The sequence below is a fragment of the Schistocerca serialis genome, chromosome 2 (assembly GCF_023864345.2).
Source record: "Schistocerca serialis cubense isolate TAMUIC-IGC-003099 chromosome 2, iqSchSeri2.2, whole genome shotgun sequence".
In the NCBI taxonomy this organism is placed as follows: Eukaryota; Metazoa; Arthropoda; class Insecta; order Orthoptera; family Acrididae; genus Schistocerca; species Schistocerca serialis.
This window is the reverse complement of record NC_064639.1, coordinates 34845129-34868266: the sequence shown is the minus strand read 5'-3', so window position 1 is coordinate 34868266 and position 23138 is coordinate 34845129. Positions and strand designations below refer to the sequence as shown.

The following is a 23138-nucleotide window of genomic DNA, read 5'->3' as shown; positions in this document are numbered from 1 at the left end:
CATATTTAAATATCTCAGCGGAGTAGTACAACTGAAAACTATCAAGGGAGATGCCAGCAACAACAGGTGAGATAAAGACGGCCAGTGTTTTTTGCAGGATATATGCTTTACACACTAGAAAAGCCATCTCAATAGGGACTAAACTAAGTCACTACAACCGTGTGATTTACACAGTGTGATTATGCTAGTGAATGCCCCAAAGTGACAGGAATATTAGGAGTGAGAGAGACAGAAAATGCTAGAGAAAGATTCTCTGTATGGTAATGAGTCCAAATATCTTGCGTGGAATGTATGAACTAGGAAGAAGGGAAGAACTGTAAGAGGAAAATGAAAAATTAATCACATAAATTAGAAAAGAAGACTAAAATTTTATGGACACCTATTTAAGATGGATGAGAATGGACTGAAAGAATAGTTTTTTAATATATCTGAAAGCAGGCCTAAGATTCAGGATTGTGAGAAAGGATCTTAAAGGGCTGGATAACATAAAGGAGACCTTTTAGACTAGGCAATGTATAGGTGAGTAATCAACAGTTTCACAGGCTTGAGGCTACCACTGATTAGCAATTATATGTAACACCAGCTGCGACATTATATGTAATCTGGTCTTTAATGGCTATTATGAAATCAAAAATACAGCAAAATGCTTATGAAGGATAAGTACACAAAAATGTATTCAAAAAAGCTTAAGATTGATTAATCTTAACTGGCTTCTATAGCCAATCCAAGGAACATACATTCAAATACTTTTGGTAGGAGCTGAAAAACAGGCTAAAATTTAATACACAACTGTAGTAACCATGTGTCACACAAGACCAGTCAAAATAACACAAATATGGCTTTATTCAAGAAGCACTCGATAATAATGGAAAACAGACTACCATGTCACAAGATACAGGTACATTGATGTAAACGGCACATTGAATTGACATACAAGAGGACTCAGTTAGCACTGCTTTGTGCATATACAGGGTGTTACAAAAAGGTACGGCCAAACTTTCAGGGAACATTCCTCACACACAAAGAAAGAAAATATGTTATGTGGACATGTGTCCAGAAACGCTTACTTTCCATGTTAGAGCTCATTTTATTACTTCTCTTCAAAACACATTAATCATGGAATGGAAACACACAGCAACAGAATGTACCAGCGTGATTTCAAACACTTTGTTACAGGAAATGTTCAAAATGTCCACCGTTAGCGAGGATACATGCATCCACCCTCCGTCGCATGGAATCCCTGATGCAGCCCTGGAGAATGGCGTATTGTATCACAGCCGTCCACAATATGAGCACGAAGAGTCTCTACATTTGGTACCGGGGTTGCGTAGACAAGAGCTTTCAAATGCCTCCATAAATGAAAGTCAAGAGGGTTGAGGTCAGGAGAGCGTGGAGGCCATGGAATTGGTCCGCCTCTACCAATCCATTGGTCACCAAATCTGTTGTTGAGAAGCGTACGAACACTTCGGCTGAAATGTGCAGGAGCTCCATCGTGCATGAACCACATGTTGTGTCGTACTTGTAAAGGCACATGTTCAACATTACCTTCCTTCAATTGGGCCAACTGGTGGTGAATCGAGTAAGTACAGTACATACTGATGAAACTAAAATGAGCTCTAACATGGAAATTAAGCGTTTCCGGACACATGTCCACATAACATCTTTTCTTTATTTGTGTGTGAGGAATGTTTCCTGAAAGTTTGGCCGTACCTTTTTGCAACACCATGTATATGTGTGAGTCATCAGCATGGTGGAGACCTCGCTGCTTGCACAACCCCCAAAAGTGGCCTCCAGCATGCGACAGCTGAATCACACACACAAGCATGGCAACACCACACTTCATGCACTCACATTTACATGTACTAGTCACAGGATATATCACACCTCTCCCTTCAGCGAAGTGGGGGCCCAGGTGCTGGAGGAGATGCCAGCAGCCCGACAAGAGACAATCCATCGGATCCAGAGTGGTTGCAGAGAAGAGGGTGTCATGGCCATTTCAACATCGTCATCAGCAGGCAGATCCCAGTGCGGAGGCAGTAGGGCTGGAACTGCTGGCCATAATGGCTGATGCAAAGCAGGGAGGACCAATGGAGGTGGCCCAACCAGAACAGCAGGATTCAGCAACGGATCTGAGGCTGGAGACAGACTTGTGTCCAGCATCGGTCAGCTGGAATCTCGGAAAGTAGGGGGTGGGGGAGAGGGAGGAGACAGGGAATGGGACAGAAACACCACTGCAGCAGACAATGACAGGTGCAGGATGGAGGGCGACAGGATGAACTGCGGTCACCTGGTAGATTCCAGCGGCATGTGAGGGCGCAACTGAACAAAGTGAGGTTTCACCAGAACAAAGTGGAGTTCCATCAACCCATCAGCCAAACCAACATCACACAGATTGCATCCCTGGCTACAGACAACAGTGGCCAGTATCCACCTGCACCAGTGACCAAACCTTCGCGCCCACACTGGCGATGCTGGTGTGATGTGACTGGATAAACCCGACTGCAGCAGATATGGCACAGGCCACAGAAGGTGAAGGAGCATGTGTGGCAGCCAGTCATGAAGCAACTCAGCCAGGCTTTGCTCCCCCATATGCGGGAAGTAATAGGTGCTCAGAAAACAGAGAAGGGTGTTGTCCAGTAAAGAATTGAGAACAAACTTTTCCATTTGGGATTTGAATGTACACACCAGTAATTCCACCTCACCATTTGATTGGGCCCATTACTGGAAACAGAGGTACAAGGCAAACCATCAATAGAAAAAAAACCTCAAAAGCATATGAATTGTGACTTACCCTGCTTCAATACACACCAGAGAATGTAAGGAAACCAGGAAAATGCATCCACAACCAAGGGCCAATAGAAATTCAATAAGGGACCCACAAAGTCAACATGAATGCATTCTCAAGGGTGACGTGGAGTGGGCCAGAGGGACAGACAGCCTGGAAGCCACCTGTTGCTGGGCACACTGCTCACAAGCCACAACAAAATGGACAATTTCACCATCAATCCTGGGCCAAAAATCATGCCTCCTAGCTAACAGTTTAGTGTGTGACACTCCCCAATGGTCCTGATGGAGAAGGTGTAGAACATCATGCTGTAACACTGCATGCATGATTACTCTTGGAGAGAGGTCTTCCATGGACTACAGCAAAACACCATCAAAAACAGAGGGGCAACACCTTAAGGAAAAGTAGTTGTACAGGTGGACTGAGGCATGACCTGGTGGTTTATCTGGCCAGCCCTGTTTCACAAACCAAATCACCTAGCAGAGAAACAGGTTGGCAGCTCCTACACGTGTGCACATAATTGGGAAACTCTCGACTGGTGCCTGCATGTCAATATCAAGGTGAAAGCAAAGCAATTCTTCATAATAAAAGTCGGGATTACGACCCACAGGAAGGCATGTTTAGACGTGGGTTGAAAACAGATTTCGTAATTGTAGTGAAACAAGAACAGTACACAGCATTGAAGGTGGTGTGCAATCCAGATCAGGCAAAGTCAATTGCTCTAAAAATTGTTGTAAAATAGCAGAGGCGCTAGCCACACCAAAAGGAGAGACCATAAGGATTATTCAAAACCAGAACTCACCGAGATTTTGTTCACGCAGAATCTGCAGATGTGCTTCAGATGAATCAATTTTAGAAATGTACTGGCCACCTGATAATTTTGCCAAAGTTCCTCCTGGCATGGGAGACATTACATATCCACAATCGACCGCACATTGACCATAGCACTAAAGTCGCCATAGAGGCAAAGTTTCCCCAACGGTTTTCGAACTACAACCAGCAGGGACAACCATTCGCTAGCCATAACAAGTCGCACCACCCCTAAAGATTGAAGTCTATCCATTTCTGCTTAACTTGATCTTTCAGGACAACAGGAATAGGACACCCATAACAAAAATGAGGCTGAGCCATGGATTTCAAATAAATGTGAGGAGAAAAGTTCATAGCACACCCTAAATCTTCTGAAGACTCCCCAACTGACAATATGGTACCAGATTGGACACAAGGTGAAATGCGTCGATGACAGAAAATGCAAATGCCTGAAATGCATCCATCACAAACAAGTTCTCAACACTGGCATCAGCAAATATAATGGAGCAAACCACTGACTTGTAAGAGGCAGGTGCCGTAAATTGTCCAACTTCCGCAGAACAGATGTCAACGGTGGTGAGCCTAAATTCACATTGGGTTGACAATTCAATAATGTTACTATAGCACCTATGTTGACCTCAGCCGGATCACCTGACAAAAAACACTTAACTCGAGAAACAACTTGGGTGAAGCCACAAGTATTGAAATCATACAATTTACGTCCGTGTCCATATACTGAGCAACCTACAGCAAATGGCACATGGAGGCGATGTGACCTTTCTTCTGGCAAGCACTACCAGTAGGGCTTGCCAAACGTTCATGCTGGACAAAACAGAAACAACCAGACAGAAACAGAGAATGCTGATGCTGGCACCTTGGTGGTTATAGCTGCTTGGCCCGGCCTTGGTCAGTTCTGTGATGGGCCCACATTTTTCCTCTGCCATTGTCACTTCCTCAAACAAGCTATCTATCATCCTAGTGGGTACACATTGTGACACTATTGCCACATTGCCCTGTACTTCAATTTGGTCATCTGCTGCCCGAGAAACTTCGAAAGATTGTGTTATTTGCAAAACTTATGCCAACTCACAGAGTAAAGCCTTCTGGTGCACTTCTTCATCCGGAGGTAGACAGACAATTGCTTCACAAACCATAGAGTCTGCATAAGAGTCATTATTGACATCAATAATGAATTGATAGTTACAGCTAAGGACATGAAGTTTGGTTTCCGAGGTCATGTGTGACTGGTTTGGTTCCTTGCGGCACCGGTAAAATTCAACTCACACTGCTATGAGGTACATTCGTTTGCGGTGGTAGTTGGACAATAAACTGTACATGTGATCAAAGGTAAGAGCTGCTGGCTCTTGTAAAGGGTTAAGCTGACACAGGAAATGATACCAATCCTCAGCTGAAACACTGGAGGCAGGGAACATAGGTGGAACGATACCCCGTCTCTTAATAGAAGCCGACAAAGTGGACATGACCAAAGTAAGCTGTTCAATCAGGGCTGGCAGCACAGTGCCCACTATAAATAAACCTCAAGAAACTGCACACGTGGAAATCATCCCATCCTTGTTGCCAATCATGTAGTAACCAAGTAACACAGCAGATCCATCCAAATAACACAAATATGGCTTTATTCATGAAGCACTCAACAATAACGCAAAACAGACTCCCATGCATCCCACATAACAAGACACAGTATACTGACATGAATGGCCCACTGGAAGGAGATACAAGAGGACCCAGTTAGTGCTGCCCCATGCATACATACCCATGAGTCACCGGCAGCCCCCACATGAGCGCGTATTAATGGTTAACCTTAACCGGACATACGCAACCACTGAAGTACCCACATCCTGTGAGACCTCACTTAACTAACCCTTATGCAGAGACGGCAGTAGACCTTTTGTGTTGGCCATCATGCCAGTGTAGGTGTGAAGGGGCTCCACCTCTTTCTTTTTTTAAAAAAAGGTGGCAGATGGCGTGATGGAGATCAAAATGCGTGCACGCCTACAGTGGCCAGCCCGTGCTGATACAGTTAGTGGCCGATTCAAACATGCATGCACAGCAACACCACACTCGGTGCACTCACACTCACACTCACTAGTCACAGGATATATCAAACAGACACTGCGTTTCATCACTATTAATAAAAGGTAAGTCCCTGCCCAAATCATGGATTGCCCTCTTATGTGCCAACTGCGTATTCTCATTCAAAATGTGGCCTATACAGCATGTAGGTGCTTTTGCTGAGGAAGGGACTGATGTGTATGGAGACAGTGAACCATCCAGAGGGTGTTAACGGGAATTCATTCTGCCCCAATGGCTAGGAGTTATTATCATAGCCAGGTGGGTGGCTACAGCGAACATGGATTGTTGCTACTCACTTCCAACTGTGCTTCCTCCCAATGGCACTTGACCATATGTCTCAAAAGCCACATTGCTCCATGTAAGAGAACATAACAGTGTGTCAAAGTAGATTGTGTGGGCCTCACTGGCTGCTGCATCTGCTGATTCGTTGCTCTGAATTCCCACATGCCCTTATACATGACATAGTATCGTTTCATTGACAGACACTATAGGCAAAGGAGAAAGTCCTGACAGTTCTGAAATGCTTTCTGTGCTTGGTGCACACATTTCAAAGCTTGAAAACCACTCAGGTATCCAAATTAGATGAGGAATTTCATAAGTCTATTACATCTCCTGTGGTCCAATGTTCAGCATGTAGCTCCACATGACACAGAGCGAAATAGTTTCTCAAGTGGTCCTTTACGATTATCATGGATTCGTGTACAGAAAATGGTTTAGCTACCATTAAGAACAGTGATATTTCACTGAAAGCCATGTTTTATTGACTTCAAAGAATGTACATGTGAAACATAATACACAGTCAAAGAACTATATCCTAATCACAGATGTTATCACACACAGTTACATCCTCCCCAAACTGGTTGACTTCTAAGGGGATGACCAGTTGAATGAGGAGTGTGATTGTGTTGCCATCAGGGGTGCACCACTCCATGGTGTGTGTTTTTTCAACTCGTCCTTTCAGCAGCTGATAAGTACAGGTTTGTTTCCACAAGTGGTGTGGACAGGCATTCTCACATAACCAAGCCAGATTATCAGCTCTTGGCACTGAGGATCCTTTCTTCTGACGAACCTCATGAAAACTTCGCAGTGATGTAACATATTATTTACCCACTGATTCCAGGAACCCTCTGTAAATTTCTGTCTATAATGATAGTCATTCTTCAGGTCTGTCACCATCATACTTCTGGAGTGATAGTTATTGTGGTCAGTTTTTCTCCGGTAATAAAGTGTGCTGGAGTCAGGGTGATGTAGAAATTGCCAACACACTACATAAAAGATCGTGACATTATCATAGTCTCAACACCAACAAGAGTAGTATTGCAGCAGTCCTCTGTCACCTGCAAATATCCCAAAACATTCCGTAGACAGTATTTAACAGTCACTATCACTCTTTCCCACCATCTTCTTCACCATGCTACCCTCAGAACAATAAACTTCCCTGAGATATTATTCTGGGAAGGGTTGTGTGTTTGCCGACGGCGTGAAACATTGGAGCCTTACATGTAAATATGGCCTCAGTTGCCCTCTCCTTCCCATGAACCACTCAAATGCTGATCGAAATTTGTCAGCAGTGACATCTGAGCAGAGTTCTAGGACAGCAAAGGTAGTACAGCAAGTGACAACAGCGATGAAGCATTTGTTACAATATGATCATTCTTGGTCAATAGAAGGCCTATAAAGTCTATTCTCATAACTGTGGAATGTTTTTGTGGCTGCAAGTGATCTGCGGGGAGTGGGGCTTCTATTTGCTGGTAAGGTGTGTTTTGTTACCTTTACATGGCAGGCACACATACAAAACTTTATTGTCTGTCTGCAGATCATGTAAGATCCAAAATTCCTCTCTTAGTTTGAACATGACAATGTGCATACTTAAGTTGAAGAAGGGACTGAAACATATGATCCCTGAACCAGTAGGCCATTCTCTGCCTACCTCAAGTGCACAGGTTGTAGCTTGGAAGAAATACCGTATAAGCTTTGTCCCAAAAAGTGCTGCAAGTAGTTACAGGTATGGGAGATAAACCATTTTGATTGGAGCAAGTTTTGTCTTGCTGCATATGAGTTGTGACAGTGTCATAGATTTGCAACCGAAGAATGGAGGTGCCACGTGCCCATTTGGGATCATTAGGGAAGAGAGCAGTGAGTAATTGTCAGATTGCAGATTCATCATGGGATATGTATCTCATGGAGAACCTCAAGGTCAGAACACCAGAGCTATGTGTCTGCAGGTGTACAATAAGAGTCTCCACTATGGACCCCAACTGCTGCCGCCAAGGTGTTGCCTCACCCTCACCATGAGCCATGTCTACTGCTGCATTGTCAGCTGTTCCCAAGGACACCACTTTGCAGTTCTCACATGTGACTACCGATGAGCACACTGCCAAGTAGGACTGTGTCATTATTAATCTACACTTCTCGTCACGACATTATAGCTCCCAACTTGTGTAGACATTGATTCTCAGTAGCTGTATCACAATTCGTTCAAGATTGTAATAAGCAGTTGTTATTGTAAAGTATGTGTACTACTCCTGCTGGTCATATACCTCACTGTGAGTGTACTTCAGTGGCAATAAGGTAAAGGTGGTGTGTTTTTTCAGTGCTCTTTGCTGGTCTGTCATATTTAATTAGTGATGAGTCTGTTTCACAAGTGTAACACAAGTGTGTTTTGATGTTGTCTTCTCTCGTCTGCCATACACTTCAATGGCAGTGATGTAAAAGGTTCAGTGTTTCTTGCTGTCTCCTTGTTTGTTCTACTGGAACAGGCTTTCCATTTTGCAGGTTGTTTTTTTCCTGTTGTTTTCAAATGGCTGGATTTTTATTTGTGTACTTATTTGCTTTAATAGGACAGCATCTTCATGCTTGTTGGGTTGTCACAGTCTGTAAGCGTTGGTGCCTCATCGCACTGGGTGATTTCTCCTATGGAGAAAGTTACTCAATCTATACCAGATAGTGCAACAAATTTCTTTGTCGTCGTCTTATTTTTATGTGCCTCCTAGTGGTCATTCTTTGGTTGTACCAGTGTGTCTTCCCTTATTTGCTGCTGCTGGTCTGAGCTATTATCAATCCTTTAAAACTCCAGTTTCAGTCTGCTAGCAGTGTATTCCCCCCACCCAACATGGCTGTCCAATCATCAAAACCGTCTTTGACTCAGTTTGTTCAATTGTGGGTAAGAGAATTCAGACCCTCCTGCAGGGCATCACTCAGTTCACTCAGGTTCTCACTCCAGCAACCACTTCTTGGCAAGCCACTCTCGCATTTGTGCTATATTTTCAGGTGTTTGATGGTCAGAATGAAGACTGGGCCACATACCATCAACAGTTGGAATCAAACTTTCTTGCAATCAGCAGTTCAGTACCTAACAGAGTGCTTAGTTTCTTTCAAGTCTGAGATAAAAATTTTTAGTTTGTTTTGTCAGTTTTTCCTGGGCTCTTGTCTGTAGGCCATAGACTATGACTTGTTAGTAGAATGGTTAGATGTGCATTTTTGTGCACAGTCACTTCCGATCAAACGGATCATGTGACGATCTCTTGGTAAATGACAGACAGTTTTTCCCACAGTGTTTGAATTGCATGATCAGAGTTCTGCAGTGCCCATCCGCTCTCGGCCCAGCGCTTGCTTGTGTCGCCAACAGACGCCAACTCCATCACAGTCTGGCCCCTTAATGTTGCCCAGCTTGTCGGTGCCAACATCTGCTCTATGCCCAGCCCTCCATGGCCAGCCCAGTTGTCCACTATGGAGCCACCATGACCTCCCCTGCAGTCGCTGCCAGCCCTGCTGCCAGTCTGCCCATTCAGGCTGGCACTGCCAATCTCACTGTTTGCATTTCTGAGTCTTGAGTTGCATCTCCTGGAAGTTTTGACAAAAGGCCCTCCAATGCCTGGTTTTCCCGATGCCTGGTCTTCCCAATGCCTGGTCTTCCCATTGCTGTCTGGGGCAGTGACTAGTCACCATTCCCCTACAAGAACACAGCATGCTCATTCACTTGAGATCACACTTTATGTTGTCTCTTGGTTTAGTTCAGTGTATTTATGTATCTTGCGCTGAGCTTTTCAAAGTTATTATGCAATGTTTCTGTAATTTTTCTATTGTTATGTGTTAACTGTCAATGGTCTTGCACCATGTGTGTCAATGGTCCTGCAACACATGTCAGCAGTCTTGTTGATTGTCCCCTATTCAAATGTTCATGCCTGTTTGGGGTTCTTGTTCTGCTTATGTCTTGGTTCCATTCCATGCTTAGGGTGTGCTGTGTTCTGTTACGGTATTCAGCAATTTTTTGGTTCCTCCACAAGCACATAAACAGTTTAAACTTCCTGGCAGATTAAAACTGTGTGCCGGACCGAGAATCAAACTCGAGACCTTTGCCTTTCGCGGACAAGTGCTCTACCAACTGAGCTACCCAAGCACAAATCACGCCCCGTCCTCACAGCTTTACTTCTGCCAGTACCTCGTCTCCTACCTTCCAAACTTTACAGAAGCAGTTTTAATCTGCCAAGAAGTTTCATATCAGCGCACACCCCGCTGCACAGTGAAAATGTCATTCTGGAAACATAAACAGTTCTTTATTAATACATTCATCTGGATAGTCATCTGAGTGCATCTTCATCTTTGGTACAGTTTAGCGTCAGTTCATAATATTCCAACTTTTAGTGGCAAACGGGGCTGGTACAACGCATGGTGGACACACACTACTTGAGAGGTGGCACACTGAACTCGCATAGCAGGCATGCGGAGCTGAGTCAACAATGGCAGTAAGGCTGGACATTGCCTCACTATTGACACAGGGCACCCAGCGAAATCTTCCCTTTAGCGGCAGGATAAGAGCTGACAGACTCCAATGGCAGATACCATGGCAGGCAGTCCCATAGAGATGGTGGCAGTATGTTGGCCACCAGAGCTTATGCAATCAGGCAGTGGTCCCTTATTTGCAACCCAGTGATGATAGGGCACTGGTGCCACAGAGTGAAGACCCCAAGGCTGTGGCTGACACAGACTGGGTGCAATTTCATTGCCCAACTGGTCAAACAATGATGGGCTGGTTAGGTCGTGTTTAAATGCTGGAGCTCGATGCTGAGTTCATGGTAGTGGTTGCATTTGTATGTCATGCCGAATGATCGGAAACAGGGACAATGACTGAGTTGGCTGTTGTAACTGGCAGTAGGCTGGGCTGTAGTAACTTTCTGAAAGTTGTCCCAGACATCGGCATAGGAGGTCTGATGACAGGGAACTGGTTGCTTCCACAGATCACCTAGTCAATGACCAGCTCTGGTTGGCTATGGCCAAATTACAGTTCTAGGCTCCGTCTTCTACTCCAAGTTCTTTTATAGTTTTATTCACTCACAGATGGATCAAAAGGTCATGACATCATCTGAAGGACAAGATGTTACATTGTTGGTTGTGCTTAGAACTCTTCAAAAGATGTCAGCAGATGGAGTGTGAAGTGCATCAAAATCATCCTTCCAGTCGATTCCGAAGATGTGTGTTTCTGTAGAAGTGGTACATCTCAATGATGCCATAGCTGATGCAATTATGAACAATTCACAGCACATTTTGATGTCAATAATGTTATGGTGTTCATAAAGTCAGTTAGATGGTCATATATTGCACTGATGCACCCCTCATCATCAATGGAAGCTGCAAAATTGTCCATACACACATGGAGCAGAAGAACCAGTACATAGCCATTTCGTTGGTGATCTGATGGTTGTTGTCATCATTGGGAAATACTCAAAATCAAAAGAATTGTGTCAGGTCTCTATAATGAATGAAAGCTGTAGAAAGGCATGTCTGACATCACCTATACAGTATAAATGTAATATGAAATGAAGCAGTATGTTTAATATGTCATGAAAGAAATTTTCTCTTATGTCTAACATGTCACTAAAGCATGGAGCATCATTTTCATGACGGGGTGAGGTAAGCAGAAAGTCATTTTTCCCTCAACATCTAAATTCACCATCTGCACTTGGTCTTGAGAAGAGAATTCCATCTTTTTTGTTTCATAATTAGCTGTATAGTATGTGTTGCTTTGCAACTTTCTGCACAATGCATAAAATCATTTCTGAGCTATTGTGGTGTTACTGGAGACGTTATAGGTCACTTCTACGAAATGAAACAACTCTTCTGCATCTTCAGTGGAATAAGAGGCATGAAACTACTCTGAGATACTGCAGTCTCAAGTCCCCAAAAATTACAAACATGATGAACATGCAGTGCAGGTGTGATGTTGACAGTGATTTGGTTAACAACAATTCCGCTTTTATTTCTACTTAACACCCACTCAAAAATGGAAGGGACTTGTACTAAAGAAGGTGAGATACAGATCGGGGGTGTACTTATCAGCTTCTAGTAGTAGTCTGCACCGATGAGAAGTTCAGTCTAAAGATCTGGTGAGCCACCTTTAGGATCAGCCAGTGGCAATGTGTGCAACTTTGCAAGTGAAAAGACATCATGAGAAATAGTTGGTTGCAGTGAATATGTATTCAAAACTGGTACATCTTTCCAATGACAGTGGTTAAGTTGTAATTCATTGACAAGTAATGCATGATGAATGTAGACTGGCTTACTAAATCTGGGACAAATTGTGTCAGGTGTACATAGGCCCATCAGTCCAATGATCTGAATTCTTGTTATCTGAAAGTGAATATAATCGGAAATCAAATTCTGAATTTTATTCACTGTCATAACATCTAAGTCGTCTCTCAAGTAAATGGTGCAGTGATGCAACTGTTTGCATTTTGAACAAAATGTTTTGTCCCTTTTGCTACATATTTTAATACTTGACCTATATTTAAGTGAAGGAAGCAGCACAATTGTTTCAAATTTTCTACGCTTTCCTTCATGCTGGTCATTTTCTTCTACTCCTGTGCCCAGTGTCCATTAGTTTCAAAGACTGCACAAAATGGCAGTGTATTTAGTTTGTATGATTTGGTAGTCTTTGTAGATTTCGTTTCTATCCTGAAGGTTGTTTTTGTAGCATTGAAGTAGCAATGTCCCTTCAGATTATTTCTCTTATAAGGGCTACTGCACCTTCTTTGTTTATGAATTACATAAGACTCATATTGTTACCTTCTGTAATATCTTTCCATTTCACATGGATAGTGCATTGTCAACAGATGTCTTCAGGAAATGTGCGTAGTACTTTCAGAGAGCGTTGGGGTACTTGACACATGTCTAGTTCAAAAAAGCAGGTGTGTTTGGCTGTATATGCTGCTGATGTTCATAGAAATCAATATAGGCTTGAATGATGCAATTAGTATCACTGTATTTAATATGAAGGATGCATTCCATTCCCTGGTAAGTTTCAGATGTGAGTTGGCTTGCCCTATAAATAACTTCACAAAAACAAATGTTTACAGACTGCTGCGATTCAAAGATTTTGATCTATGGTAAATGAAAACTGTTTCCAGAAACAAGATCAGATTTCAATAAGGTTCTATTGTAATGAGTGGTAGCTTGACAGAGTGCATGTGGTGTTTGGTAATGTCAACTGAGTGGAAGTAGGAGATAGTTGCCATTCAATTCACTTGCAGCTTTTAAAATACTGGTTTTGGCATCATCAGTATACTCGTTCTGGTTACAACAGCAGAACTGCAGTCAGTGGCTGAGATGAGATTTTGAATATTGCTGTCTAATTCCATCACTGCTGTCACACGTTTTGTCAGACTGGCATTGTCAAGTATGTCAGTTCAGGTCTACAATTTTTGTTCTGTTGTGATAATTTCTCTTATGTTGGTTATGAATTGTTTCCCTAATTGGTAAGTAAACAATACTGATGCATATATATTTTCTGTTTTATATAAATCTTGGTATGCAGATATTTTAGTATGTTATCCTTTTGCTCTTCTCCTTCCTTGAAAATGATTCCCCATTACATATTTTAATGAAGTTTCAATTTTCAATTCTTGTCTAACAAGGGTTTTCATAGAGATACATTTTTATCTGTTCTTTGGATTCTGGAATAAAATTTTCATTTTTATTTGTCCAAATCAGGCTGAATGCAGTCAGTTGGGGGATATGTTTCCATTTTCATTTGTTCACTTGTAATTTTCATTAGTTTATTATGTTCATATGAGTGCTAGACATTGGTAAATTCTTCCAAACGGATGTGTACTGGATTGTTAAATCAACAACTGAGTAATTGTAAGAGGATATGTTTAGGGACCCCCCATGAACCATGGACCTTGCCGTTGGTGGGGAGACTTGCGTGCCTCAGCGATACAGATGGCCGTACCGTAGGTGCAACCACAACGGAGGGGTATCTGTTGAGAGGCCAGACAAACATGTGGTTCCTGAAGAGGGGCAGCAGCCTTTTCAGTAGTTGCAGGGGCAACAGTCTGGATGATTGACTGATGTGGCCTTGTAACATTAACCAAAACGGCCTTGCTGTGCTGGTACTGCGAACGGCTGAAAGCAAGGGGAAACTACAGCCGTAATTTCTCCCGAGGACATGCAGCTTTACTGTATGATTAAATGATGATGGCGTCATCTTGGGTAAAATATTCCGGAGGTAAAATAGTCCCCCATTCGGATCTCCGGGCGGGGACTACTCAAGAGGACGTCGTTATCAGGAGAAAGAAAACTGGCATTCTACGGATCGGAGCGTGGAATGTCAGATCCCTTAATCGGGCAGGTAGGTTAGAAAATTTAAAAAGGGAAATGGGAATGGGAATTAGTGAAGTTCGGTGGCTGGAGGAACAAGACTTTTGGTCAGGTGATTACAGGGTTATAAATACAAAATCAAATAGGGGTAATGCAGGAGTAGGTTTAATAATGAATAAAAAAAATAGGAGTGCGGGTTAGCTACTACAAACAGCATAGTGAACGCATTATTGTGGCCAAGATAGACACAAAGCCCAGGCCTACTAGAGTAGTACAAGTTTATATGCCAACTAGCTCTGCAGATGATGAAGAAATTGATGAAATGTATGACGAGATAAGAGAAATTATTCAGGTAGTGAAGGGAGACGAAAATTTAATAGTCATGGGTGACTGGAATTCGTCAGTAGGAAAAGGGAGAGAAGGAAACATAGTAGGTGAATATGGATTGGGGGGAAGAAATGAAAGAGGAAGCCGCCTTGTAGAATTTTGCACAGAGCATAACTTAATCATAGCTAACACTTGGTTCAAGAATCATGAAAGAAGGTTGTATACCTGGAAGAATACTGGAGATATTAAAAGGTATCAGATAGATTACATAATGGTAAGACAGAGATTTAGGAACCAGGTTTTAAATTGTAAGACATTTCCAGGGGCAGATGTGGATTCTGACCACAATCTATTGATTATGAACTGCAGATTGAAACTGAAGAAACTGCAAAAAGGCAGGAATTTAAGGAGATGGGACCTGGATAAACTGAAAGAACCAGAGGTTGTACAGAGTTTCAGGGAGAACATAAGGGAACAATTGACAGGAATGGGGGAAAGAAATACGGTAGAAGAAGAATGGGTAGCTCTGAGGGATGAAGTAGTGAAGGCAGCAGAGGATCAATAGGTAAAAAGACGAGGGCTAATAGAAATCCTTGGGTAACAGAAGAAATATTGAATTTAATTGATGAAAGGAGAAAATATAAAAATGCAGTAAATGAAGCAGGCAAAAAGGAATACAAACGTCTCAAAAATGAGATCGAGAGGAAGTGCAAAATGTCTAAGCAGGGATGGCTAGAGGACAAATGTAAGGATGTAGAGGCTTGTCTCACTAGGGGTAAGATAGATACTGCCTACAGGAAAATTAAAGAGGCCTTTGGAGAGAAGAGAACCACTTGTATGAATATCAAGAGCTCAGATGGCAACCCAGTTCTAAGCAAAGAAGGGAAGGCAGAAAGGTGGAAGGAGTATATAGAGGGTTTATACAAGGGCGATGTACTTTTGACAGAGCACTGAAAGACCTGAGTCGAAACAAGGCCCCGGGAGTAGACAACATTCCATTAGAACTACTGATGGCCTTGGGAGAGCCAGTCATGACAAAACTCTACCAACTGGTGAGCAAGATGTATGAGACAGGCGAAATACCCTCAGACTTCAAGAAGAATATAATAATTCCAACCCCAAAGAAAGCAGGTGTTGACAGATGGGAAAATTACTGAACTATCAGTTTAATAAGTCACAGCTGCAAAATACTAACGCGAATTCTTTACAGACGAATGGAAAAACTGGCAGAAGCAGACCTCGGGGAAGATCAGTTTGGATTCCGTAGAAATGTTGGAACACGTGAGGCAATACTAACCTTACGACTTATCTTAGAAGAAAGATTAAGAAAAGGCAAACCTACGTTTCTAGCATTTGTAGACTTAGAGAAAGCATTTGACAACGTTAACTGGAATACTCTCTTTCAAATTCTGAAGATGGCAGGGGTAAAATACAGGGAGCGAAAGGCTATTTACAATTTGTACAGAAACCAGATGGCAGTTATAAGAGTCGAGGGGCATGAAAGGGAAGCAGTGGTTGGGAAGGGAGTGAGACAGGGTTGTAGCCTCTCCCCAATGTTATTCAATCTGTATATTGAGCAAGCAGTAAAGGAAACAAAAGAAAAATTCGGAGTAGGTATTAAAATTCATGGAGAAGAAGTAAAAACTTTGAGGTTCGCCGATGACATTGTAATTCTGTCAGAGACAGCAAAGGACTTGGAAGAGCAGTTGAACGGAATGGACAGTGTCTTGAAAGGAGGATATAAGATGAACATCAACAAAAGCAAAACGAGGATAATGGTATGTAGTCAAATTAAATCGGGTGATGCTGAGGGTATTAGATTAGAAAATGAGACACTTAAAGTAGTAAAGGAGTTTTGCTATTTAGGGAGTAAAATAACTGATGATGGTCGAAGTAGAGAGGATATAAAATGTAGACTGGCAATGGCAAGGAAATCGTTTCTGAAGAAGAGAAATTTGTTAACATCGAGTATAGATTTAAGTGTCAGGAAGTCGTTTCTGAAAGTATTTGTATGGAGTGTAGCCATGTATGGAAGTGAAACATGGACGATAACCAGTTTGGACAAGAAGAGAATAGAAGCTTTCGAAATGTGGTGCTACAGAAGAATGCTGAAGATAAGGTGGGTAGATCACGTAACTAATGAGGAGGTATTGAATAGGATTGGGGAGAAGAGAAGTTTGTGGCACAACTTGACTAGAAGAAGGGATCGGTTGGTAGGACACGTTTTGAGGCATCAAGGGATCACAAATTTAGCATTGGAGGGCAGCGTGGAGGGTAAAAATCGTAGAGGGAGACCAAGAGATCAATGCACTAAGCAGATTCAGAAGGATGTTGGTTGCAGTAGGTACTGGGAGATGAAGAAGCTTGCACAGGATAGAGTAGCATGGAGAGCTGCATCAAACCAGTCTCAGGACTGAAGACCACAACAACAACAACATGTTTAGGGAGGACTGTATATTTTGCATTGTTTTTTGTCTGTTGCCATTTTATACATGGTGAGTGTGCTTCTCACATGCAATGATCACCATCTGATGACACGTTGATTAGTTTGCTTTTTTGAGTGGGTTGCTAAAATTGGTGACCAATGCTTGTACATGGACCACTTCAATACAAAAGTTGACTTTTTTTCGTATTGATTATTTATTTCTTCTTCGTCTGTATTGTTTCTATAAAGTTTGTGGTGAAATATTGTAGTTAAGTTATGGCAGAATGTAAATACCTCAGCAGTAAAGGAAACCACTCACTGAACAGGAGGAGCATTAGAGTCAACAAAAGGCACACATGAAAAAAGAAAGAACACTTGCTAGCTCGTAATAGTTCATCCAGCCAGTGCCATGTATGGGCACAGGAGTGTGTGTGTGTGTGTGTGTGTGTGTGTTTTCCTTGGTATATTTGTATGCTAGCTCAAATAAAGATTACTTCAAAAGCTGGCAAATTTTCTTCCTCTGAAGGCTGGTAAGTTTTCTTTCTTTTTTGTGTGTGTCTGTCGATGACTCAATCCTTCTGCTTTTCAGTGAGTGATTTGCTTTTCTCATAAGATATTTACAAGTTTGTGATGATGTGTGATTTTCCTGTTTTACAGAAGCTAAAAATAAATATGTTAATTCCTTTTGTCTCATTTTTATGACAAAATGGCAGTTAGCCAATATAAATAATTTAGAGTTGATGTGGATAAATGAAGTGTGATCTAGACAATTTCTTCATCTTATAAATGCACTATGACCACTGTAATTTTTCTAGACACTTGAGTTTACTATAACCAAACAAGGCATTGTTTCACAAAGATCTGAAAAGGCCTTAAGGCAGTTTGTGAAAACTATTTCAACAGCTGGAAGTACAACTAAATGAAACACAGAAAAAGGCTATTTGTACTTTCATTTATTAGTATTCGTCCATAGCCAAAATTGCTACTTCAAATAACTACACGCCAGCCAGAGATTCTATTTATACTGGACATTCTATTCATAATTATTCACAGAAAAAGGACAAAAATAAATGAATGCATCAAGATAATATCTGAGGTTTACATGGTTATATCAGCAGAAAGCGAATGATTATCTTATCATATATACTATGGAAAATTATGTTAGTACACAGATACCTATTAAAATTGCAAAAAACAGTTTATACTCACACATATGGAACAGAATAAAATACTCACCCAAACCAGTCAGTGTGTGATAATTCTCCAAAACATTAAGAGTTCTTTTCCTTTCATAGTAAGACATCTGTTTCCATTCATCATGTGTGAACCATTTTGAAAGTTTTTCGGGCACTTCAACCATATCTTCATCTGCCATTGCCTGAAAAAAAGATGCACTTCATTTAGCTGGTCATTTTAAAAAGACTTAATATGATTTGTTTTGGTCTTTAGTCCCTTTACCAAAATAGCTTGAGGCAAAAACAATGAAAAACAATAAAAATATTAAAAAGTGTTTTAATTGATTGCAAAATATTTTCCTCCAGCACACACACACACACAAATTAAGAACCTGAAACTACGCCGTGTCTTCAAACTTGAGAGTAAATGTGGGAAGGTACAAACAGCAAAGAGACTAAAATATAACTGCAAATTTTTGGATCTGGCTGATTACTAGACTAAAAAAGAAATAGTTAGCCACTATACAACACATGAAACTCTCCAACCTAATAGTTTAGCCTGGAATGTAGATAACACAAAAAATTTCAAAACAAGCAGTACAACACTAGTCCATTCTCAGCTAAAGTAGAGGGCAGCTCCTCTATTAAATTTACACTCCATTAAAATGTGTACAGCAGAGGCAGAATGAACAGGTGCATTGTATCATGTTCGTATATAGCCCTGGGTTACAGGCCAACACCGTGCCACTTCATTCCATCTCAGTGACTGAGTAGTAACACCACAGCTAGCTAGTCGTCCATCACTTCCAACGACTCATTCTCCCTTTGGGGCATGACTTTCTGGCTCAAAAGTAAGGTTACAACTCACTAAAATACTGTAAAAAGTCTGTATAAACATGAAATTTGGAGTCCTGCAAAAATTGTTACATCTACAATAGTTTTGAGTCTAATAAAAAGCCAAGTTGTGATTTATTTCAACCTTTACATAACAAGGTACCTCATACTCCAATTTCTAAAAGGTTGTTGTTGGACAGATCTCACAGGACCATGCTGTTTGCAAATAGTTTTCAAAATATCATTTGATAGATGCCTAAGAAATGGCATGGTGTTCAGGTGACCACATTACTGAATATATTTCATATGCTTCTCACACCATGAGGAGGTGTTACTTGTTGGAAAGTAACAACTTTCCATCTTCAACATAGAGGCTAATCCTGAATACACCCATGGCCAGGCTGATTCAGTCACAGGTTTCCAGGTAGGGCAACTAAACATACCCATACACTGTGTTAAGATCTGCGAGCTGGATTCATACAAAAGGTACAATTTCTAAGGTCTGAGATTTTCTGTCTGACAAAATAGTCACACAAAAAGTGAAGAAAATGAATGACTACTCTCTGTTCTTATAATGAACAAGTCACCATTTCTAATGTTAAAAACACTTACCGCAGCCACTAGTTCTATGTGCTGTACAGTGCAGCCATCTGTGTCCCCTACAAACAAAGAAAGCCTGTTTATTTTAAGCTAAACCTCATGTTCCTGTCTGTTTCTAACCTGATAAGAGAAAACCAAAACCTTAATTTGAACACATCTCATACAAGACTGGAGTATATGTTTTCTGTCTGTTCCCCATGTCTTGCAGCCTTACTTAAAAATGTTGAGTATCGTGAGGGACAATGCCTTCAGGTACATCTGGTGTGTCAACCAAGGAAGTCTATCATCTGAAGTGAGATCCAGAGGTTTTAAACGGTGCTCGCTATACTTGGATCAAGAACATTAAAAATAAGATGTGAATGATTAAAAAGATTACATGTTGCTTTTTCAGTCAAAAATTTAAAACCATGTCTTCTAACCATTGCTCCGATCTCTTAATTGTTAGCTGCAACTGTCATGTGGTTGCACGGAGGTGAAAGGAAGAGCAGAAAATGAAGAATTTAATGTCACCTTGTCAAGCATTTCTAACTGGCCTCTAAATAAACTTTATTACAGACCACTGATGATGCTTTACCTCAATAAAGCAAAACGCGTCTGGTGAAAACATCATGCGTTTTTGTAGTTGTCAATGACAGATCAAAAATACCCTCATGAATTATAAAGCAACTACAGACACTATGAAGAATTTAATGTCGCCTTGTCAAGCATTTCCTGTTGGCCTCTAAATAAACTTAATTACAGACCACTGATGATGCTTTACCTCAATAACGCGGAACGCGTCTGATGAAAAAATCATGCAATTTTGTAGTTGCAATGACGGATCAAAAATACCCTCATGAAATATACAATAACGATTTGGGCAGGTATGATCCTTTCAAAATGTGATGGATATAAAAACAGCTTTTTCCACAAGAAGCTCAGATCCTGGATCAAGTGCTGCAGACAATGATGATTCCACCTCCCACACAGGCAAAAGTTGGTGGTAAACTTCATTGACACAGAACTTAAGTCTCAATTGCTCCTCTCATTAACTGCTTGCTGATGGCGAAAGACTGAATCTTGCCTTGTGGCAGCAGCAATTTGAACAAAGTGCTTTGCAAGTCTGGACAGTGTCTTTTTATGGACTGAAGGACCCTATTTTGCATTACTGCATTAATTTGACACTTTGTACCCCCTCACTGATTGTATAAATTTTCCCCAATACTTGTACTGGTTTGGTGGAACAGTTCAGAAACTTCATGCTTTCATTCATACAACAATATTTTGCCCTCTTTAACTCAAAGACTTCAAGGGTTTTCAGGAATGGTTTGCACTTAAAACATTCACCCAGCAAGGTATCTCTTCCTGACTTCTCAAATCAACAAACAGGTTGTCTTCTGAAGAGTTCTGAAGAGATTGGAGTGAATAGTGCTGGTGAAGTGATCTATCCAACCATGGACATTATTTCCAACATCAATCTAAGCAGCTTCCTTTCAGTTTCTGGTCAGTCTCTTACGAGCATCCAGGTCAGTAAGTGATCAATTGAGATGAAATTACCAATTAATTACCACCACCGACCAGTTTCCTTAAGGGCAGAAGAGCATAATGTAACACTGTTGGAAGACAATGATCTACATTACTACTCTGCAAACAAATGTGAAATGACGACAGAGAGTACTTCCCATCTGACCAGTTACTAGGACTTCTTCCCATTTCATTCATATACAGAACATGAGAAAAATAATTGTTTAAACGTCTTTGTTCACACTGTAATTAGTTTAATTTCAGCTTCACTACTCCTATGTGAGCGATGCATAGAAGGTTGTTGTATATTCCTAGATTCGTCTCATATCTTCAAGCTTCTGCCAGTTTCAGTTTTTGCAGCATCTCGTTACTCAACTCCAATGAGTCAAATCAACTTGTGACCATTCGTGCTGCCCTTCTTAGTCTTAGTATCCCATTTCATGTACGTCTCACACACTTTAGCAACATTCTAGGATGGGTCACGTGAGTGCCCTGTATGCAATCTCTTATCTTATCGAGATCTAACTGAATATTTGTAAAGTGTTTTGCGTCTTCTGCAAGAAGGTCTCTTCTCTTATCAAAATCTAACTGATTATTTGTGATGCTTTTTTTCTGGATGGTACTTTATTTAGATATTTGCATCTTCTGCAAGAAGTCTTAGGTTACAATTAATATCATCTGCCAAGTCAGTAACACACGACATGAACAGCAAGGCTTCCAACACATATCCTTGTGGCACACCTGAAGTTACTTCTACATTTGCTAATGACTGTCCAACAAAGATAACAGTGTATCTCCTCCCTACGAAGAAAATCTCAATCTAGCCATGTATCTTGTTTGATACCCCATACAGCTGTACTTTTGTTAGTAAGTGTTAGTGGGGTACACAGATAAATGGTTTGGAAGTTAATAAATACTGAATCTATCTGACTGCCTTGAATCATGAGCTTCAGGAAGTCATGAGAGAAAAGCATTAGTTAGGTTTCACATGACCAATGTTTTCGCAATCCATGCTGGTTGGCAAGGAGGAGATCATTCTATCCCACAGGCCTTATGACATCTGAGCTTATAATATGTTATAAGATTCAATAAAAAATGGATGTCAAGGATATTGGATGGTAGCTCTGAATCACTTCTGCAGCTCTTGTCGTAGGCAGCTGTGAGCTGTGCATTCTTCCAACCACTGGATAGAGGTTTTTGTTTGAGGCATCTACAATATATAATGATCAAAAAAAGTTGCCAGCTCAGCTGCAAATTTGATATATAATCTGATAGGGATTCTGCTGGGTCATGGACCTTTGTTCAATTTTAACTATTCAATTTTAACAATTTGAGCTATTTCTCAACACCACTGCCACTAATTTCTATTGCTCTCTTCTCTGTGGCGCCAGAATTAAATTGGGGCAATATTCTTGGATTTTCTTTCTTAAAGGAACATTTGAAGATGGAGTTCAGATACCTCCTCTCTCTCTTTCGTTCTTCTGCTTCTTCTTCTTTTTCCCCTACCCTCAACTTCACTTCCTGCCACATCCACAAGTGTGTCTGGTCACGGATTTTGGTACCACTAACAGCTTTTACATATTACCAAAATTTCTTTGGGTTTTGTTAGAGATCTTTTGATAATGCTCTGCTAAGGGAGTCATTGAAGGCTTCACATATTGCCTTCTCAACAACCAAAAGAGTTTCATTTCACAATCTCTACCTATCGCCCCATTCTTTGTTTTATGCATATTATGCAGTAGTCTCTGTTTCTTTAGATGTTTGTTTATAGTGACTTAATACCACAAGGGTCCCATTCACAATGAACTGTGTACTCATCAAGTACGTGCTCAACTATTCTTTTTAAACTTGAGTCACTGTTCTTGAACACACTCCTGTCCAGAGCAGAACGATTCATGTTCCTTGTTGAGATATGTCACTATTGTCTCTTTATCTAGTTTGCTGAGCATATCAAACTTTGTACATGTATTAGTTGTCCTTTGTACTCTGG

General features: G+C 41.1%; 1 protein-coding gene across 1 annotated transcript in view; it reads right to left on the bottom strand.

Moving 5' to 3' along the window:
- LOC126455434 (protein SSXA1-like) overlaps positions 1-23138 on the bottom strand; it is a 104397-nt gene that overhangs the window by 49796 nt on the left and 31463 nt on the right. The window contains exon 2 of the mRNA XM_050091184.1: positions 18273-18414. Coding sequence (XP_049947141.1) covers positions 18273-18411 — 139 coding nt within the window. The 5' untranslated portion in view covers positions 18412-18414. The remainder of the gene's footprint in view (positions 1-18272; positions 18415-23138) is intronic.